Source organism: Hemiscyllium ocellatum, chromosome 13 (assembly GCF_020745735.1).
Source record: "Hemiscyllium ocellatum isolate sHemOce1 chromosome 13, sHemOce1.pat.X.cur, whole genome shotgun sequence".
Taxonomy (NCBI): Eukaryota; Metazoa; Chordata; class Chondrichthyes; order Orectolobiformes; family Hemiscylliidae; genus Hemiscyllium; species Hemiscyllium ocellatum.
The window spans coordinates 14,722,895-14,745,853 of record NC_083413.1 but is presented as its reverse complement, the minus strand read 5'-3'; the positions used below and the strand labels follow the sequence as shown (position 1 = coordinate 14,745,853).

General features: G+C 43.5%; 1 protein-coding gene across 5 annotated transcripts in view; it reads right to left on the bottom strand.

The window, feature by feature from the left end:
* LOC132821781 (mediator of RNA polymerase II transcription subunit 12-like protein) overlaps positions 1-22,959 on the bottom strand; it is a 604,412-nt gene that overhangs the window by 55,772 nt on the left and 525,681 nt on the right. For all 5 annotated transcript variants that reach the window (XM_060834551.1, XM_060834553.1, XM_060834556.1 and 2 more), the window contains 3 exons: positions 21,754-22,116; positions 20,138-20,297; positions 16,072-16,286 (listed from right to left, as the gene is read on the bottom strand). In XM_060834551.1, the coding sequence (XP_060690534.1) occupies positions 16,072-16,286; positions 20,138-20,297; positions 21,754-22,116 (738 nt within the window). The remainder of the gene's footprint in view (positions 1-16,071; positions 16,287-20,137; positions 20,298-21,753; positions 22,117-22,959) is intronic.

Below are 22,959 nucleotides of genomic sequence, written 5' to 3'. Positions count from 1 at the left end.
ACAGCATCTGGACCAGATGGGCCAATGGGCTGAGAAGTGGTAGATGGAGTTTAATTCAGATAAATGCAAGGTGCTGCATTTTGGGAAAGCAAATCTTAGCAGGACTTATACACGTAATAGTAAGATCCGACGGAGTGTTGCTGAACAAAGAGACCTTGGAGTGCAGGTTCATAGCTCTATAAAAGTGGAGTCGCAGGTAGATAGGATAATGAAGGTGGCATTTGGTATGCTGTCCTTTATTGGTCAGAGTATTGAGTACAGGAGTTGGGAGGTCATGTTGCGGCTGTACAGGACATTGGTTAGGCCACTTTTGGAATAGTGTGTGCAATTCTGGTCTCCTTCCTATTGGAAAGATGTTGTGAAACTTGAAAGGATTCAGAAAAGATTTACAAGGATGTTGCTAGGGTTGGAGGATTTGAGCTATAGGGAGACGCTGAACAGGCTGCGGCTGTTTTTCCTGGAGTGTCGGAGGCTGAGGGGTGACCTTATAGATGTTTACAAAATTATGAGGGGCATGGATTAGTCTTTTCCCTGGGATCGGGGAGTCCAGAACTAGAGGGCATAGGTTTAGGGGAGAGGGGAAAGATATAAAAGAGACCTAAAGGGCAACCTTTTCACGCAGGGTGGTGCGCGCATGGAATGTGCTGCCAGAGGAAGTGGTGGAGGCTGGTACAATTGCAACATTTAAGAGGCGTTTTGATGAGTATATGAATAGGAAGGGTTTGGAGGTATATGGGCCGGGTGCTAGTAGGTGGGACTAGATTGGATTGGGATATCTGGTCAGCGTGGACAGGTTGGGACCGAAGGGTCTGTTTCCATGCTGTACATCTCTATGACTCTATCATTTCCACTAAGCTTTTTGTGCAGAAATACTGCCTGACCTCACCCCTGAACAGGGTGGAAGTGAGGTCTGCAGATCAAAGTCAAGAGTGTGGTGCTGGAAAAGCACAGTAAGTTAGGCAGCATCCGAGGAGCAGGAGAACCAATGTTTCAGGATCAGGAATGCCTGAGGAAGGGCTTTTGCCCGAAATATCGATTCCCCTGCTCCTTGGATGCTGCCTGACCTGCTGTGCTTTTCCAACACCACACTCGTGACTCATCACCTCTGAAGAGCCTAGTTCCAATTTTATGATTCAGCCTCCTTTTTCTAGTGTCAGGCAACTGAGGAAATAGCTTCTGTTTACCTATTCTGTAAAATCCGTTATGCCTCTTAAACACCTCAATTACAAGACCTATTAAGCTTCCATTCTGTTATGTATGGAGTTGTGTGGTGATGCCTCATTAAGAGAGTATGGCAGGTGACCTGGAGGCAGGAACTAGAGGGGCACTGCTGGACTGACTATGGAATTGAGAGGATCCACAATAAAATGTGCCTGGTTCAAGTTCACCATCTGTCTACCTTGTGTTGTACTTATGGTTATCGTGAACCACAAGCACAACACATACTTATGGCAATACAAGCCTGGAGGAAAGTCAGTTAGCTCAGCTGGCTGGACAGCTGGTTGGTGATGCAGAATGTCACCAACAGTGTGGGTTCAATTCCCATGCTGGCTGAGGTCATCATAAAGTTTCTGCCATCACGATCTTATCCCTGGCCTGAGGTGTGGTGACCCTCGGATTAAACTCACTATGAGTCATCTCTTCCTAATGAGAGAGGGAGTTGTCCCCCAGGACTGTGGCAATGACTATTACAAGCCTAGTATAAACAACCAACACCAAGGTGTTGACAGACTCTACCCGACCACATCTTTATTTTTTGAAGAAACTTGTGATGAAAGGAACTTGGAGGACAAAAGCAACACCTTTCTCCCTGCTACTTGGTTAAAAAAAAAGCTCATCAATGCCCATTGTTGGCACTCATTGCTGCTCCCATTTCTTGCCAAGGTTTAACAAAACATGTCATTAGTGATTTCATGTGTCTTGGAAGTATCAGAACTCAGAAAGCTCCCAAATATTTCTGGACCCAAATTAAGACACATCCAAGAGGCAACCAGAGGAACCCGTTTAGGGGATTAAATCAGTCATCACAGCTGGCATTGTAGAAGGTCAAGATCAGGTGAAGGCAATGTTTTGAACACGTAATATTTCAAGGTGCAGAAAGATCGCATGTGTGACGTATATTTTGTGTTTTCACATTCATGTCAGGGACTTAGTGGTTGCTAAACAATTACTCTCAACAGATCTGTTATTTCTGCATTTAAATAATCTTAGTAGTTCCACAGAACTATCTAAAGGTTACAGACTCAATCATCAAACGTGACATTTCACATGTTACATTCTGGCTCAACATTATATCTCATTCACGTTGGTGGTGTAGAAAAGATGCTCGATTAAGGCCCGATCACTTCAATTCATAAAACAGATCATGAAAATAGATACAACGTTTGTGGGTTAGGTAATATCTTGGCCTAAAAATTTGGTTTAGCATTTTAGGTTGATGTCTGTTCAGAAGAAGGGCTGATTCTATTCACAAGCTGGGGATTGATTAGATCAGTTGACTAGATGGCTGGTTTGCAATGTTATGTAACACCAATAGCATGGGTTTGATTCCTACACCAGCTGATGTTACAATCAAGGTCCCATCGTCTCAACCTCACCCTCACCTGATTAAACTCATCACCGCTCATTTCTCCCTAATGAGAGAGCAATCCGATAAAGTCGATTTCATTGAAAGGTTATCAATGTGAAAGCTGAAATGTTTCTCTTTACCCATGCTGCCTGACCTGCTGAGTATTTCCAGCATCACAGTACTTTCTTTCTATATCACTGCTGGTGAGGATTTACTATGTGACACGTAACTGCCTCCTTTACCATATACCTGCCTTTCAATAAGCATTTCATTGATTGAAAAATAACTCATTATGGTGTAATAAACTATTAGACACATGGAAGTTATTCATAGATCCGTAGAGGTGTACAGCAAGTAATCAGACCCTTTGGTCCGACTCGTCCATGCCGACCAGATATCCTAAATTATTTAGGAGAAAGTGAGGACTGCAGATGCTGGAGATCAGAGCTGAAAATGTGTTACTGGAAAAGCGCAGCAGGTCAGGCAGCATCCAAGGAGCAGGAGAATCAACATTTCAGGCATATTTGCCAGCATTTGGCCCATATCTCTCTCTCAACTCTTTCTATTCATATACCCATCCAGATGCCTTTAAATATTGTAACTGTACCATCCTCCAACACCACCTCTAGCAGCTCATTCCATACACACACCACCCTCTGCATGAAAGTGTTGCCCCTCAAGTCCCTTTTATACCTTTCCCCTCTCAGCTTAAATCTGTGCCCTTTAGTTTTGGACTCCCCCACCCTGGAACAAAGACCTTGGCTATTTGCCCTCCTAACCATGCCCTTTATGATTTTATAAACCTTTATAAGATCACCCTTCAGCCTCCGACACTCCAAGGAAAATAGCCTCAGCCTATTTAGCCTCTCCCAATAGCTCAAACTTCTAACCCTGGCAACATCCTTGTAAATCTTCTCCGAACACTTTCAAGTTTAACAACGTATCACCCTGAAGGAGCGTCGCTCCGAAAGCTAGTGTGCTTCCAATTAAACCTGTTGGATTATAACCTGGTGTTGTGTGATTTTTAAGTTTAACAACATCGTTCTTATAGCAGGGCGACCAGAATTGAACATAGTATTCCAAAAGTAGCCTAACCAATGTCCCATACAGCCACAACATGTCCTACCAACTCCTATACTCAATGCATAAAGACGAGCATACCAAATGCCTTTTTCACTCCCCTGTCTACTTATAACTCCATCTCCAAGGAACCTACACTCCTCGGTCTCTTTGTTTGACAACAGTCCCCAGGGCTTGACCATTAACTGTGTCGGTCCTGCCCTGATTTGCCTTATCAAGATGCGACGCCTCACTTTTATCTAAATTAAACTTAACCTGCCACTCCATGCACCAAGGCTGCAACTGAGCCAATGGAAAAATGAATGCAATTGTACACAAGAACATACCGGATATAGTGCGAATGCAAAGCAGAAATGCCAAAAATCAGGCACTGCTGCATCGACGCTGTGTATAAACACTGCTGCATCAACACTACATGTAAACACTGCTGCATGAACACTACGTGCAAACACTGCTGCAACCACCTGATGAAGGAGCAGTGCTCTGAAAGCTTGTGCTTCCAATTAAACCTGTTGGACTCTAACCTAGCGTTGTGTGATTTTTAACTTTCTACACCCCAGACCAACACCGGCATCTCCAAAAGCAGTAACGTTACATGTAAACGCTACTGTATTAACACTGCATGTAAACACTGCTGTCTTGGATGAATGGAAACCTCTCAGTTGGGCCTTTGTGCGAGGATTTACCCAGAGGTAAAATAAACAGCCACTTCCAAAGGGAAGAACCAGGGCCTTGTGTTCTGACCGCCCTCTCACCAGATAGCAGGTTCGGTTTTCATTTTCCTTACTTTCAGTGCTGAGCTGAAAAACATCTTTGGGTTGAAGTCAGGTTACAGTCACTGGCCTTGACCCATCAATTGTTAAATCATCCACATAATTATAATGAGTTGCCTATGCCACGTTGAGCCTGATGTAACAGAGATGACAAGAGCCTTGGCAACTTCGATTCCTTAGCAAATGTAAAACTTGATGGTGCAAGGGTGTGTCTCGTATAAATATTATTCTGAATACATAATGACTCATGTTCAATCTAGATCTTGAAACTTTAACTGTACAGCAACCCAACCAAAGAGTTTACAACATGGTCATGGTAATAGTTGTAAATATTTATTTGTCTGTGCAATCCATCTGGTTGTGTTTTTAAACTTCATGACACATGTTCATGTAATAGAGAACAGTCTTCACAAGCTGTGCAGATGATGGCAATATTTCAGGCAGGGAGGTGGGGAGGGTGAATTGGGTTTGTTTCCAATGACATGCAAGGGGCAGTGAGACAGTTCCCCCCCCCCCAACATTATGGTGCCTGTGCTGAGAGACTGAATACGCTGGGCTTGTCTTCCTTGGAGCAGAGGAGGTTGAATGTGCTTGGAGTTGGGGTGGGGGGGGGGGGGGGGGGGGGGGGGGGCGGAATCTGACTGAGGTATATACAAAATCACGAGAGGCGTAGACATAATAGATCATGAGAAACTCTTTTCCCGATGGCAGATTTGTCTGAGACCAAAGGGCATATGTTTAAGACGAGGAGTAAATGGTTTACAAGAGATCTGAGGAAAACAAATGCACCCAGAGGGGATGATAGAAATATGGGATGAGCTGGCTGAGAGCGTGGTGGAGGCAGATATTCTCGCAATATTTAAGAAGCGTTGGAGGAGCACTTGAAGTGCCAGAGCACAGTTGGCTATGGACCAAGTGCTGGTAAATGGAATTAGTGTAGTTTGGTGTTGGTCGTCATAGTTATAGTGGGCCAAAGGGCTGTTTCTATGCTGTATGATTCTATGACCCACATCGAAACATAGAATCCCTACAATATGGGAGCAGGCCATTTGGCCCATTGAGTCCACATCAACTTTCAGAACAACAGCTCACCCAGACCCACACCCCTTACCATAGCCTTGTAAGCCTATGGCTAACCTAACTAGCCTGCACATCCCTGGACACTCTGGGCAATTTAGCATGGCCAATCCACCTAACCTATACATATTTGGGCTGTGGAAGGAAACCGGATCATGTGGAGGAAATCCACACAGACATGGGAGAACGTGCAAACTGCACATAGACGTCACCCGAGGCTGTAATCGAACCCAGGTTCCTGGCACGGTGAGGCAGCAGTGCTAACCACTGAGCCACCATGCTGCCCCTTCATTGTTCAGTTATGTTTGCAGCATCTTTAGTCTTCTGTTGAAACTAAATACAAGCTCTTTCCTGCAAACAAATACCAGCAGTGAACATATAAACAATAGAAAACGCGGCTGCCTTGATGTTCAAATCTCCCACCCAAGTGGAAAGGAATGTGTTTGAACCTTTGAACACTCCATGCACTGGGGAAGAGCAACACTACAGACAGTCACAATAAATGATAGCTTCAAAAAAAAACCAAGAGGGAATTGAGAATAAACATCTTCATCCAAAGAGGGGTAGGAATAGGAAACTTGTTGCTAAAGAGTGTGGCTGCAGCAAATAGTGCAGATACTTGTGGCGCAGACTGAAATTAGCAGGTATGATGTTGTGGGTACCATAGAGATGTGGTTGCAGGGGGATCAGAGCTGGGAAACAAATACCCAAGGATACACATCCTATCGAAAGGGCAGGCAGATGGGCAATAGTGTCAGGGTCGCCTTGTTAGTCAGATATTAAATCAAGTCAAAAGCAAGAAAAGATATTGAGTCAGAAGGTGTAGAATCTGTGTGGATAGGGTTGAGGAACTGCAAAGGAAAATGATACTTTGATGGGAGTTGTATACAGGTCTCCCAGCGGCAGTCAGGGTGTGGGGAAGGAAATACATCGGGAGGTACAAAAGGCATGTAAGAAAGGCACTGTTACAATATTCATGGAGGACTTGAACATGTAAGCAGACTGAGAAAATCAGGTTGGTAGCGGATCTCAAGAAAAAAAATTAATGGAATGCCTAAGATACGGCTTTTTGGAGCAGCTTGTGAAGAGTGCACTAGGCAACAGGCCAGTCTGGACTTGGTGATGTATACTGAGGCAGACTTGATTAAGGAGCTTAAGATGCAGGAACCCTTCGGGGGCAGTGACTGTAATAATATAGAATTCACCCTGTAGTTTGAGGGGAAGTTGCAATCAGATAGAACATAGAACATAGAACAATACAGCACAGAACAGGCCCTTCGGCCCTCGATGTTGCTCCGACCTGTGAACTATTCTCAGCTCGTCCCCCTACACTATCCAAAATCATCCATGTGCTTATCCAAGGATTGTTTAAATCACCCTAATGTGGCTGAGTTGACTACATTGACAGGTAGGGCATTCCACGCCCTTACCACACTCTGCGTAAAGAACTTGCCTCTGACATCTGTCTTAAATCTATCACCCCTCAATTTGTAGTTGTGCCCCCTCGTACACGTTGCCACCATCATCCTAGGAAAATGATTTTCACTGTCTACTTTATCTAATCCTCTGAACATCTTGTATGTCTCTATCAAATCCCCTCTTAACCTTCTTCTTGCCAATGAGAACAGACCCAAATCTCTCAGCCTTTCCTCATAAGACCTTCCCTCCAGACCAGGCAACATCCTAGTAAATCTTCTCTGCGCCTTTTCCAATGTTTCCACATCCTTCCCGAAATATGGGGACCAGAACTATACACGATATTCCAAGGGTGGCTGCACCAGCGTTTTGTATAGTTGCAGCATGATATTGCAGCTCCGGAACTCAATCCCTCTACAAATGAAACCTGACACACTGTATGCCTTCTTAACAGCACTATCCACCTGGGTGGCAACTTCCAGGGATCTATGCACATGGACTCCAAGATCCCTCTGCACATTGACCCGGTACTCTACCTTCCTGTTCTTCTTCCCAAAGTGCATCACCTCACATTTAGCTGCATTGAACTCCATTTGCCATCTCTCAGCCCAATTCTGCAGTTTATCCAAGTCCCCCTGCAACCTGTAACATTCTTCCAAACTGTCCACTACTTCACCAACTTTAGTGTCGTCTGCAAATTTACTAATCCATCCACCTATGCCTGCGTCTAAGTCATTTATAAAAATGACAAACAGCAGTGGCCTCAAAACAGATCCTAGTAACCATAACTATTAACTGTAGATGTAATGGTGTTACAATTGAGTAAAGGTAACTACAAAGATATGGAGGAGGAGCTGGTAAGAGTTGATTGGACAGGGAGCCCATTTCCTCCCAGAGTCCAAAAAATGTGCAGGTTAGGTCAATTGGTTGTGTTACATCGCCCACAGCATCCAGGGGTGTGCAGATGAAGTGGATTAGCTATGGGAAGTGCAGGGTTACGGGGATATGGTAGCGGGGTGGGTCTGGGTGAGATAGTCTCCTCAGGGTCAGTGTAGACTCAATGGACTGAATGCCGTGTTTCCAACTGTAGGGATTCTATGACTGTAAATACCTCAAGAGAGTCAGGGGGCAGAGATGAGTGTAATGGCTATCACTAAGTAGGTGGTGCTGGGAAAGCTGAAAGGCCTGAATGAGGATAAATCACATGGAACAGACTGACTACAGCCCAAATTTCTGAAGGAGAGCGCTGAGGAGATTGCAATAGGCATTGGTGATGATCTTTCAGAAATCTTTGGAGGCTGGAAGGGTACGAGAGAACTGGAAAATGATTAATGTAACCTTTTGTTTCAGCAGGAAGAGAAACAGAAGGCAGGAAATAATAGCTTGATCTCAGTTGTTGGTAAGGTTTTAACGTTCATCATTAAGGAAGAGATTGCGGAGTACTGGGAAGTGCACAATGAAATAGGGCTGAGTCAGCACGGCTTTGTCAAGGGGAGGTCAAGCCGGAAAATTCTGCTAGAATTATTTCAAGAGGTAACTAGCAAGTTAGACAAAGGAGACCCAGTGGACGGAATCTATTTGAATTTCCACAAGGTGTTTGACAAGGTGCCACACAGGAGCTTATTGAAAAGGAGCCCATTGTGTTAGCAACAGTTTGGGTTGAAATCCAAACTAGGCAATGGGAATGAAAGTCTCTTACAATGAAAGCCAATATAGGTCCATCGCATAGTGTGTCTACTATATGGTAAGGGTCCATTGTGAAATGAGTTGAGCAGTCTCGATCAGTGGGGGTGTCCAGAACTAGGGGGCATAGGTTTAGGTTGAGGCACAAAATTTAAAAGGGACCTAAGGGGCAATCTTTTCACGCTGAGGGTGGTGAGTGTATGGAATGAGCTGCCAAAGGAAGTGGTGGAGGCTGGTACAATTACAGCATTTAAGAGGCATCTGGATGGGTATCTGAATAGGAAGGGTTTGGAGGGATATGAGGGAAGCGCTGGCAAACAGGACTAGATGAGGTTAGGATATCTGGTCAGCGTGAACAAGATGGACCGAAGGGTCTGCTTCCATGCTGTACACCTCTATGACTGTGACCCTAAGTGTGTTTGGGTCAAATCCAGCATTAACTGACATGGTAGACGTTTATAAAATCATGAGGAGCACGGTTAGGGTGAATAGCCAAATGTACTCTTTTTTTCCCAAGAGTAGGTGGGGGTCCAAAACTAGAGAGGATAGGTTTAAGGTGAGAGGAAAGAGATTTAAAAGGAAGCTGAGGGACAACTTTTTCCACACAGAGGGTGGTGTGTGTATAGAATGAGCTGCCAGAAGAAGTGGTAGAAGCTGGTAATGGTACAACATTTAAAAGACATTTGGACTGGCACATGAATAGGAAAGATTGAGGGAAATACAGGCTGAATGCAGGTAAATGGGACTACTTCAAGTTGAGAATACATGGCCGTCATGGATGAGTTGGACTGAAGAGTCTATTTCTGTGCTGCATGACCCTATCAAATAATTGACATAATGTGGATTGACAGACCACACGGAGGCAGAAAATGTGGAACTGGGTTGTGGAGAATATCTGGCACAGAACTGAGAATAGGAAAAACTCTCTAACCTTGCAACTTGATTATCCTGACTTGAAGACTCAAATGAAAGCTGTTTCAATTCTTAGCCATTAGCACAGTATAGAGAGAGAAAGAAGCCTTATTCTCCTCGGACTTTGTTTTCACAGCACCATCGATGATATGACTGGCATACCTGGTTCCCTTTCCACATTCACCCAGGTAACGTTTAAGAGTGTGGTGAATTATATCCAAATGCAATGAAACAAATTGAGGGGCACAATTTAATCTTCATATTTGGATTAATTGACTCACTATTAAAATGGCCTCCCCATTGCACGGTGCGGGCCAAACTAAACAGGAGCGATTTTTATCAAGAGGTTACAAGTGGATCAAATTAACTGCGGGTTTTGTTCTCAGCTGCTTGCCGTCATCAGAGGTCCGTAAACCAATTCTTAAATCAGGAAGGAAGTAACCAGTAACTTGCATCTATGACCATTGAACAGACTATACAGTCTAGCCTGGCTAAATATAAACATACACAGTTGAGTTGTAAACCCAAATTTGAGAAATAAGAAAGAATAACAGAGCCATGAATGAGAGCTTATTTATATAGAGCCAATGACAATATAAAATGTCCAAAGGGGCTCCACAGGGGTGTTATTGAATGAAATATGACTTAAGCCTCACAATGAGATATTAATTAGATAATCCAATACTTGAGCTTGGAAGTAGTTTTAAGAAGTGATTGAAAAAGAGGAACACAAGGCAGAGAAACACAGAGCTGTAGGGAGAGAATTTTGGAGTTTAAAATCTAGGCAACTGCAGACACAACTACCAACAGGGGACCAATTAAAATTAGGGCTACTAAAGAGGACCAAGTGCATTGTGCTGGAGAGATTACAGAGATTGGCAGGGATGAGGTCATGAAGGGACTTGAAAACAAGGATCAAAATTTTCAAGTCAAGAAGTTGCTTGATCTAGAGCCAAAGTAGCTCAGTGAGCAGCAGGGCTGATCGGGCAAAAAGTTACAAATTATAACACCACAAGACATAGGAGCAAAGATTAGGTCATTCGGCCATCGCATTCCGCTCTGCCATTCAATCATGGCAGATTGGGGTTGAGAAACCTTTTTCCCAATGTCTCCCTGTAACCTTTGATCCCTTTGGCAATCAAGAACCTATCTATCTCAGTCTTAAATATAATCAATGACCGTGCCTCCACAGCCTTCTGTGGCAATAAATTCTACCGATTCACCACTTTCCGGCAAAATAAGTTTCTGCTTATCTCCGTTCAAAAAGGTCTTCCCTTTACTCATACGCTGTGCCCTCAGGTCCTAGTCTCTCCTGACAATGTAAACATCTTCCCAATGTCCACTCTGTCTAGGCTGTTCAGTATTCTGTAAGTTTCAATCAGATCCCACCCCCATCCCTCTAAACTCAATCAAGTGTAGACCCAGAGCCCTCAAACGCTCCTCATATGTTCAGCCTTTCATTCCTGGGATCATTCTCATGAATCTCCTCTGGACCCCCTCCAGGGCCAATACATCTTCCCTGAGCTACGAGGCCCCACACTGCTCACAATCCTTATGCTGTTCTCAATCATAAAAGTTTCAAGTATTGAGTCAGAGGCATCATTTAACTGTCAGAGGGCAATGCTGATTACATAAGAATGTGACATGATCTCAGCTGGAAAGATCCCAAAACTTAGATCTGCACTGGACAACAATGAAGTATCTGCAACAGCTCTTACTTGTATTTCATTTGTAAACAGCAAATTTTGGTGACACAGATAGCTTGGAAAGACAATAGTTGATGTTGCTTTCAAGCCTTTAAGTAAATTATAACAGGAAAAATAATGGATTCACTGAAGGGAGTGTACTTCAGGATTTCAAATAACAAGTGCCAAACTTTGTTGAGACCTACTATATGGCATGCAGCATTCCCTCTAATTTTCTTTCGGACAGGAATGTAGAATATGTTGTACTCCTACTTATATACAATATTGATAATTATGGAATTGGGATTTTAAACCACAGGAATCCATTATAACATTACTGTTGCATTTCCCACCCTTAACTATTGCTCTTACCACAGCAACCCCATTTGCTGGAGAGATCAGTAGTTTTTCTCATATTAGTGGAAGTAACAAAGAAATGGATTGCCTGGTCATTGGAAATGGCTGTACACAAGTGGGCATCTCTTAAATCTCAGAAATAAAAGTGAATCAGCTCCAAACTTAATTGCTGCTATTCTTTTACTGGAACAACAGAAAGTCATTATTAACAGCACTGGGAGGGGGCAGAGTAAAGGAAACAGATCCTACGATTGATTCCAATAGGTCAATTTTATGTGTTTTCACATCTGCTGGTGGTATGCATTGTCCCACATGATCACCTGTCCCAACTATCCCTCTGTCAGTCAATTATCATTCTGCTTATCTGACATCTAACATGCTGGATTAACAGAAACTTTTTCCACTAGTTAGGAGGAAGATAGAAGCCATTATCTTCGGTCCCTATTGCAAACTCCATTCTTCTCTCCAGGAATAGTCCAAGACTGAACCTAACTGTTTGCAACTTGGTATCATAATTGATCCCAAGATGGGTTTCTGACCATATATCCAATTTATCACTAAGACCGTTTACTTCTTACTAACTTCACCCCTGCCTCATCTCGTACATTGCTGCAATCCTCCTCCATGAATGTGACATCTCTAGACATAAATGTTTCCACGAACTCCTGCCAAATCTCTCCTAATACATGTACATCTACCTTACGTACAATTGAGGTCACACAAAAAAAAAATTCTGCTGCCCACGTCCTCACACCATCAGGTCTGTTTAACCTCTTGTCCTGTGTAGGGGGATGATTAGCTCAGTTGGCTGGATGGTTGGTTTGTGATGCAGAGTAATGCCAACAGCATGGCTTCGATCCCCAACCCAATGGATTTGTAACTTCCAGTTTTACCCGTTCACCTTTCTTGAACAGTGGGGTGATAAATGCGAGTTTCCAATCTGCAGCAATCAATCCAGAATCTAGAGAGTGTTCGTGGATGATTATTCATGGATAGTGCATTGACTATATCTAATCCACCTCCTTCAACAATCTGTGATGATGGCCCCAGGGACTGATCATCTTACACATACATTAAATTTCACATACAACCTTCTTACAAATACTAATTCCCTTCAACTCCTCATTTTCTCAAGTCACTTGGGTCTCTAATTCTAGAATATTTCTTGTAGCTTCTTCAGTGAAAACAGCGTCAAAATAATAATTTCACTTTCCATAATGTTTTCATATCCTTCTGTGGCCTTGCCCTCCCTGTACTAGTAATCTTCTTCAGCTACAGATTCTCTTAAGATATCTGCACTGATGTTGTTTTATATATCTATATTGCTAGAATTGAAGTCACAATCAGGCTGGCCATTATGAATGGTTGGGCAGACTCAAACAACCAGCTGATGCTCCAAATTTTAGGTTCATGTATCCATATGATACTGGCATATCCCAATTTTAATTGCTTCATCATTGACAGCAATGTCCTCATTGCCTTCATCTATCGCTCTGAAAATTCCTCGCTAAACCTTCTCTCTACCCCTCTTTCTTCTTATAAAAGGCTCCTTAACACCTAGCCCTCTGACCAAGCTTTGATCATGTGCCCTGAAATTACTTAATGAATCTCAGTGTCAAACTTGGCTTCACATCATTTCTGTGAAGCATGCTGGGACAATTAACCATGTAAAAGGCACTGTATAAATACAGGTTCTTGCAGTTACTCTCATATGAAAGTGGGGTCAGCGATCCTTCAAGAGGGTAATCAACTCAACGCTTCACAAACCTATGCATGCTCCTCAGATGCTCAACCATGTCACTTGTAAAGATTTGGCTGTCTACACTCCAGAACTGCAGGCATTTAGATATTAATCATTCAACAGTTGACATATTTGATGCTGTTAATTTAACAGAAAAATAGTTTTTAGCCATATGGTAACCTCGCCAACTCTTAGACACTGAGAGCCATTATAATTTGGCAGCCGCCAACTTTATTAGTGAAGCTATGGTGAAATTATTGAAATGCATTGTTCATTCTCTTCCACCAATCTCTCACCGTCATGAATGACTTCCTCTTCAAACTTCCAGCTGACCAGTGTACATTCACTCAGCTACACATTGCTCAATGGGCACAGCATGAGAATTAGGGCCAGATGGTTCAGGAAAGTGGCTCAGAGGACAGCACTGCTACCTCACAACACCAGGGACCCAGGTTCGATTCCAGCCTCAGGAAACTGTCAATGCGGAGTTTGCATATTCTCCTTGTGTTTGTGTAAGTTTTTTTCTGACAGTCCAAAGATGTGCAGGTTAGGTGGGTTAGCCATGGGAAATACAGGGTTACAGGATAAGATAGGTGGATGGGTGTGGGTGGGATACTCTTCAGAGGGTCAGTGTGGACATGATGGGCTGAATGGCCTACTTCCAGTATTTTGTGCATATCCCTCTTCTACACACAATGGGCGGTAGAGGTTTGGAACTCTCTTCCACAAACAATTGTTGGTGCTAGATTACTTGTTAGTTTTAAATATCAGAAATCTATGTTTTTGTTAAGCAAAGGTATCAAGGAAATGAGCTAAAGACAGGCACGGATCGTTCTGCTATAACGCGGCAATTGTGTTCCTCTGCAACCTTGTGCTATAGAAAGTTGCACTGCGGAAGATTGCCGTAGAAAATTGCTAAACCCATTCAGTACAAACACTGTCTGTAACTCGCCAATCGTGTTATAGCCCATTCGTGTTAACAGAATGCACGTTACACTAGAACAGCCTATATATGGAGTTAGGCTTCAGATCAATCACGATCTCACTGAATCGTGGGGCCTGCGCTTCATTGCTCGTTCCTAAGATGTCACTTGGTAGTCATTAAACTATTGCCAGGGCATGTTAATATTCACTGACCTCTTTAGAGATAGAGGTAAGAGTTAAATTCATTCAGGTAGTGGTTGGTAGATCATTTAGTCAGCTTGTAATGTAAACTGAAATCATCCAAAATAGTAAAATTAAGACTACTCACTAAGTTAGTTGAGGCACTGCTCACTTTTAAACTCAAGTTTGATGATCAACTCCAGACCATTGGTGAAGGAGAATTTGATTAGTTCCAGGAGCATGTACGTGGTGGAGATTAAGACCGCGTGGTCTCACACACACATCTCACCACCGTCATACCCTGACCCCACCCAAACCTTTTCATGTGCAAACATTTCAAGCTGTTCTTTAAACCGTGTTTACAGGAGACTGTATAAAAATGAACACACTAGGACCCCATCAGCAATAACACTCATTAAGCAACTAACCAATCAATCATCACACAGGAGTCAATGCACTAGCTATTGATAAAAACAGTAGACTAGATTACTTACAGTATGGAAACAGGCCCTTCGGCCCAACAAGTCCACACCGACCCTCCAAAGAGCAAAACACCTATATATTTACCCCTTCACCTAACACTATGGGTAATTTAGTTTGGCCAATTCACCTGACCTGCACATCTTTGGATTGTGGGAAGAAACCGGAGCACCCAGAGGAAACCCACACAGACACGGGGAGAATGTGCAAACTCCACGCAGACAGTTGCCTGAGGTGAGAATTGAACCTGGGTCTCTGGCACTGTGAGGCAGCAGTGCTAACCATCGTGCCACTGTGCCGCCCACTGGTGAATGATTTAAATTTATTACTCAATCATTCCACCCTCTGCATTCCCACTCTTCAGTAAGACTTTTCTAGGGATCTATCCCAGAACATTAACCCCCGAAGGAGGCAGAATACTACAATGTGTCTGGAAAGAGCAACACTGGCCTAAGCGTGGAACATGGGGCAAAGGCAGGTCAAATGGAGTTTGGGTGTATATCAGCACGGGTCGCATTGAATGGAGGAACAAGCTCAATAGCCTCTTTCTGTTGTTTGTTATTGCAGCTGATTTTCATAGAGTTTATGCACAAACATTAAGACGATTCATTGCAGGAGGTTTCCTCACTGTGGTCATTAACCTGGTGTAAGAATTATTTCAAGGCAATCTGGATGACCAATGTAGAGGTCGGGAGGGGGGAAGTGGAAAGAATCCTATTGTCCGTCTCTGCCTCTTGGATGCTACTGAGGGAGTCAGACTGTTTTGGTAACCGCATTGTCAGCAAGAGGACAGTAATTGACGCATTACAATTTATAGGAGGAAGTGAGGATGGCAGATGCTGGAGATCAGAGTCAAAAAGCGAGGCACTGGAAAAGCCCAGCTGGTCAGGCAGCATCTGAGGAGCAGGAGGATTGACGTTTCAGGCATAAGCCCTTCATCAGGAATGTGAGAATGTATGGGGCAGTGGGGACACCTCTAGCGTGACATGAACCCAAGGTCCCAGTCGAGGCCATCCTCGTAATTCCTGCCCAAAACGTCAAGTCTCCTGCTCCTCGGATGCTGCCTGACCTGCTGTGCTTTTCCAGTGCCACATTTTTCGACATTACAGTTTATCACAAGCCGACTATGGGGAGTGGAGGGGTTTGGTGGGGGGGGTGCAGATTAGGCTAACGGCCCACGACTCAGAGACACACCTGTTGGAACGGCCGGGACTGCACCTGTTGCCGGAGGAGGCGCTGCTGCTGTTGCTGCTGCAGGAGTTTCATCTGCAGCAGCTGTTGCTGGGGAGAGATGCTGGGCATGGAGGGAGGCTGCATCATGGAACCGGAGCGGCGCTGCAACATGTTCGTCAGGGCCTGCTTGGTGTTGGTCGCCGTAAACTGACCTGTTGGATCCAACCGGGGCCCGCCTGAAAGCAGAAAAGGAAACACAGTCGTTTGACCTTATTCATTCAGATGACCTTACGCGCCCTCATTCACAACCTAACAATTGCCCAGATCGATAGCGAAGCCCATCCTTTCACTTAAGATTCCTGGCTGTAAGGTACCATTTGGGAATTTCAACACCAGGACTGGCCAATATAAAGGCTGCAGCATGAGGGATTCAGTCAGGCAGTAGGGTGCAGCATTGTCTCTAGCTTTCTAATTGACCATCGGCTGACTTCCACATCCAGGGCAAGCTTCTAGATAGTATTAATTTGGCGGTCTGTCCCTGAAAGTTAAGAAAAGGAGATGCCACAGCCGTGGGAACTTTAAAGTCGCCATTAAACAAATTCCCACTTGAATGGGGCGGCACAGTGGTTAGGGCTAGTATCTCTCAGCACCAGGGACCACAGTTTGATTCCAGCCTTGGGTGAATGTGTGGAGTTTGCACATTAGAATCACAGAATTCCTGCCCTGTGTAAGCAGGCCATTCAGCCCCACTGAATCCATACCGACCCTCCCAACAGCAACCCATTCAAACCCACTCCCCCCACCTTATCCTTGTAACTCTGCATTTCCCATGGTTGGTCCACCTAGTCTGCACATCCCTGGACAGATTGGGCAATTTAGGCTCCCTGCCTCTATGTGGGTTTCCTTTGGTGCTCTGGCTGCCTCCCAGTGTCCAAAGATGTGCACGTTAGGTGGATTGGCCATGGGAAATGTGGGGTTACAGGGATAGGGTGTGGGCTGGGTGGGATGCTCTTAGAGGTTCAGTACAGTCTCGATGGGCTGAATGACCTCTTTCCACACTGTAGGGATTATGTGAATCTGTGTGACCTTACCAAAGCTGATATTTATTGGACAAAAGGCTGAGAGAACTGTGGATGCTAGAAATTAGAATTAAGATCTGAAGATGCTGAGTTTTTCCAGCAATTTCTATTTTGTTTCAGATAGTTATGGGACTCGCTCAGCTGCCCAAGGATAGCAGTGTTGAACTGCCTATAGGAACTGTTGCAGTCTGTACAAGGCTGGGTTTCCGGTATTGTTATTGCTTCATAGAATCCACTGATGTTCCTGTCAATTAAAAAATCAACCAAATCAGTGAGGGACTGGAGTCACAAAGATTGCACTGGAGAAGGTCAAATTGTCGCCATGAGTTTACAAACTAGTTGAACTTTTGTGGCAACCTGCAACTATACTCTGTGCAACTAATTAACACATATATAATTAATACCAGAAAAACTTTTCATTCCTTAACAACAAGTTGACTGCCTCAAGGTCACTATTACATCACTAAAACTACCTTTACATTCCTAGAGTTTTTTTAAAAGCTTCAAACATTTAGTGTCATGTGGATCAGTATATTGAATAATACATTTGGTACATGGTATATGTTATGTGCAAAAAGTGAAGTTATCCAGTTAAGTAGGAAGAATAGAAAAGAATATAACAGAAAAGCATATAATATTTAAATAGAGAATCAAGAACAGAAATTGCTGGAGAAACTCAACAAGTCTGGCAGCATCTGTGGAGATGTTGCCTCCTTCCCGATGAAGGGCTTATGCCCGAAACATCGATTTGCCTGCTCCTCAGATACTGCCTGACCTGCTGTGCTTTTCCAGCGCCACACTCTTGACTCTGATCTCCAGTCCTCACTTTTTCCTAGCATTCCACTTTTCTAGAATGTGGACAGAAAGCAGAGTTAGCTTTTCAAATTCAGTGATCCTTTGTCAGAATAGTTCTGAAGGATTTGCAATGTTAACTGCTTTCTCTCAACAGATGCTGCCAGACCTGCTGAGTTTCTCCGGAAATTTCTGCTTTTTTGCTTCAGATTTCCAGCATCTGTCATTCATAGCTTTATTTAATTGAAGTATGCTGGGTATCCCTGTAAATAAAATGCAATAATTTCCAAAAGTTGCAAATAATTAGAAAGACAAATGGATGTTATCCTTTATTGCAAAGGAGATGGCACATGAAGGTATAGAGTTCTTGCTACAACTATACAGAGCTTTGGCACATCAGTATACAGTTTAGATTTTATTTTAGGACTTGTAGTCAATGCAGTTCAGAGAAGGTTCTTTAGATTGATTCCTGCAACGAAGGGGTGTGTTTCAGCAGCTTGGACCTTGTTGAACTGTAGAAGAGTGAGAGGTAATTTATTGTAACATGTACAATCCTGAGGAGCCTTGACAGAAAAGAGACTGAGGGGTTATTTCCCCTAGTGGAGGAATCTAAAACTAGGAACAGTTTCAGAATACGGAGTCTCCTAGAGGGTTGTGATCCTTCTAATTCACTGCCTCGAGTTAAGGACAATGAGTTGTTGAATATACTCAAGGCGAAGAGTGACAAATTCTCAAACTACGTGGGAGTCAACATTGATGGGGAACAGAGAGTCAAAATCCTGAAGAGAGAAAGGGAGGAAGAGAGATTGATGAATCAATAAATAGGCAGACAGAAAGCGAGAGAGAGGGAGGGAGAGACAGAGACAGAGACAGAGACAGAGAGAAAGAAATAAAGAAAACAAAGGAAATAAAAAATAATCCATTTTGTTACCAAAAGGAAATTACTCAAAAAAAAAGAGAATACCTGGAAATTTACACGAAATTGTTTGTGGGAACTTACTGTGTACAAAGTGGCTCCTATATTTCCGAAATTATGATGTGGAGGAGCCGGTGTTGGATTTGGGTGGACAAAGTTAAAAATCACAAGACATCAGGTTATAGTCCAACAGGTTTATTTGGAAGCATTACTTTTAGAGCGCTGCTCGTTGATCAGAGTGGTTGTGGAGTGGCGCTCAGAAAGCTAATGCTGCCAAATAACCTGTTGGACTATAACCTGGTGTTGTGTGATTTTCAATCTCCTAAATTATTATAGTGACCACACCTTGCAAATCCTTCAAAAGGTTATAAACCCCATTGGAATGTCATGAAAGGTGTTAGAAATTATAGGTGCTCAAAGCACTCATCAACAGTTACAACTTACATTCACAGAAGTGCATTGAATATATTGTGTACAGTTCTGGTCACCTCATTATAAAAAGGATGTGGAAGCCTTGGAAAAGGTGCAGAGGAGATTTACCAGAACATTGCCTAGTCTGGAAGGAAGGTCTTATGAGGAAAGGCTGAGAGACTTGGGTATTTTCTCATTGGAAAGCAGGCGGCTAAGGGGGGATTTGATAGAGACATACAAGATCAGAGGATTAGATAAGGTAGAGAGAGAAAGACTTTTTCCTAGGATGATAATGTCAGCTTGTACGAGAGGCCATAACTACAAATTGAGGGGTAATAGATTTAAGACTGATGTCAGAAGCACGTTCTTTGCACAGAGTGGTAAGGGCGTGGAATGCTAAGGTAGTCAACTCAACCACATTAGGGAAATTTAAACAATCCTTAGATAAGCACATGGATGATTTTGAGATAGTGTAGGGGGACGAGCTGAGAAAAGTCCACAGGTCGGCGCAACATCGAGGGCCAAAGGGTCTGTTCTGCGCTGCATTGTTCAATGTTCTACAACAAAACATTCCAAGGAGCTTAACAACAGTGATCCTGATTAAAAAATACTTGTGCCATTGAGCAACAGAGTGAGCCATCCAGAATGGTGATTAAAAGTCCAGGCATAGATATAGATTTTAAAGAGCGTCGCGAAGGAGAACAGAAAGCTAGAGAGAAGGAGGAATTCCAATGCCCAGGCTTTACGCAGCTGAAGGCACAACTGCCAATCCTGAAACATATAAAATCAAGGAAGCGCAAGAGGCTAGACTTGAAGATTGGGGAGGGGTTACCCAATCGGAAAAGCAGCTGAAACAAGGAGACAATAGACTTGTTGCCTCTGCATTTACCTGGCGGGAGAGGCTGGTTTTGAAAGTAGAACCCTGTTTGCTGGGGTTGGCCCATGAGATTATAGCCCCACGAAGGGGCTCCCTGGGGATGTTGCATCATCTGTGAAGACATTGGGGTGTAATTTGGAGGCACTCTGTAAGCACTGTTTTGTTGGTAGTCCTGTAACAGAGAGAAACTGGTGTTAATTTCTTGACAAGGTGACAGAGCACATTGATGTCACTCGGCATTGTGCAACAAAATGGGTGCAGACGGGTTTGCCTTCACAATACTTAAAAAAAAAGTCCTGCTCTAATAACTGGAGTGTGTAACTACTGAGAGTTGGAAGTTAGACAATTTATAAGTATATGGGTTAGTGACACAGTGCACTTAAGTAAGCTTTGTGATCTGAGGCTTGTGAATGCCATTAAGTGGAGAACTGTACCAAATTCAAGCACTTCGAACCACGTATATAGATATGAAGGAACAGAGTGTTGTTTACTATTTGTAGATGGCAGTAAGTTAGAAGCTATGGGATGTCAGGTCACTGCACACCGACAGTTGCAAAGGCAAGTGAGTGGACAAAACTGTGTTAAGTGCACAAAGCCATCCATCTGAGATTTAAGTCAACATTATATTGGTGCTGGAAAAGCACAGCCGGTCAGGTGGCATCCGAGGAGCAGGAAAATAGACATTTTGGGCAAAAGCCCTTCATCAGGAATGGATGAAGTTTCCTGCTCCTCGGATGTTGCCTGACCGGCTGTGCTTTTCCAGCACCACTCTAATCTAGACTCTAATCTGCAGCACCCACTTCCACCCTCCTGAGATTTAAACCAAACAAAATAGAATATTTTCAGACTGGTAAGAAAATGAATGCAGTGGAGGAGAAATGGAATGCGTGTGCCCAAACATTACAATCATTAAAAGCTCCACAGGTCTAAACAAAATCAAAGCCGCAAATGGAATGTTAAGTCTTTATCTTCAAGGGGTTTGGAATAAAAAGGGGCAAAGTTGTGGAGAGTCTTGGTCAGATCCTATCTGGAATTCTATGAACTTTGGCAGAGCATCCCAAGGAGGAGATATTCCTCAGAGAAGCAGTAGGATAAACACACCAGTATCTAAAGGCTCAGATTATAGAGATAGGCGACAGAAATGTATGTTTTATCTGCGTGCATTTAGAAGGTTGGGAGCAATTTTACTGAGGTGTTTACAATGATGAAAAGAAATCGATGGGTAGACACAAAGATGCTCCATTGTCAGAAAGAGGGATTCAGAAAGACAGTGGTCAATCTGAAGGTTAGATTTGGGCCATTCTGGACTGAAATTAAAATGCAGCTTTTCCACACGAAGCAGAATAGAAATCTGGAGTTCTCGCTTCAAAAAGGCTTAGTTTAATGTGTCAAATGATGCTTTCAAGGGACAAGGAGGACCAAAGGAAACAGGAGAAGCCATTGAGGTTCACTTGGTTTATTTGTATTTCAATTCCATCCATCCTGCAGTGGCCTAACCTTCAATTACCCTGTCCTTAAGGAAAACCTACAAGATTGATAGGATGCTGTCCTTCATTTGAACTGCAAAAGAAGTGTGGACAGAAAGAAACAGGAAAGCAATAGGTAACATAGTATAAAATATTCCTTACGTCAGTTCTCGATGCGGACGACTTTGGCTTCCTTTTCCTGCTCTTGGTCTTCTTCTCCTCCTCCTGATTGGTTTTGCTCTGATCAGAAATTTCAATTGGTTTCTTCTCAGAGTCCAGGGAGACTGGGGTAGGAGGTTCCTCCTCATCCTCTGGAGGGAGTGGTAAAGGTTCCAGGTAGTAACTCCTTGGTTTTGGTTTGGGATGAGTGTGGTACAAGAGGAGATGATGTTGATCTTCGTACTTGATAACTTTCCGATCGACACGCACCGTGCCAAACCAGGCCCAGGAGAGCGGTGCTGGATTTTTATGTCCCTCAAATAAATCCCAAGGGTTGACCTTCTGTTTTGTTGACACCTGGAGACCCTGGAGCACACAGAATGGATTGCCATTTAGATTAAAACAAAGAAATATTAGGTCAAATGTAACAGTGCAAAACTTATATAAACACAGTGAAAACATGCTCTGAAACCTTACCAATAATCCTCCCTGTGCTACTAAGAGGAGACAAGGAAAAGTTCCAATCAGCAATAAAGCCATTTAGTTAGGATGCCTGAGCCAGTTTAGCCAATCACCCTACTTGAAGCTCCATCCAATTCTCTGATAATTCAGCAGACATTGCACAGACTGGACAATTACCTGCGGTTTTGTGGGACCATGGGAACTAGGTGTTGTTGGCCAGACCAACATTTATTGCCCATTCCGAATTACTCTGGTGAAGTTAGGGTGAACTTCCATTTTAAAATAATGCAGAGGGTAGGGATTTCACCCACAATGCTGTCGGGGGGGGGGGGTCCAAGATTTCCACTTAGCAACAGTGAAAGACTGGTGACGCAATTCCGAGTCAGGATGGTGTACGATTTGGACAAGATCTTCTAGATGTTTGTGATCAGATGGATCAGCTGCACTTCTCATTATAAGTGATGGAGTTTAGGGATTTGCAGGTTGGCTGTTAAAGGGAGTCTTGGTGAGTTGATGCAGTGCCAATTGTAGGCAGCACACACTCATGGTGAAATGAGTGAAAAGGTTGCTTTGTCCGGCATAGTGCCAGACTTGAGTGCTGCTGGAACTATGTCCACGCAAAAACATTGTAGAGTTTCATCAGGATTCCTCACAATCCTGACTTGTACCTTTTGGATGGTGGCCATGGCTTGGGGAAACAAGATATAAGATACCTAGAGCAGGATTCCTAGCCTCTGACCTCCTCTC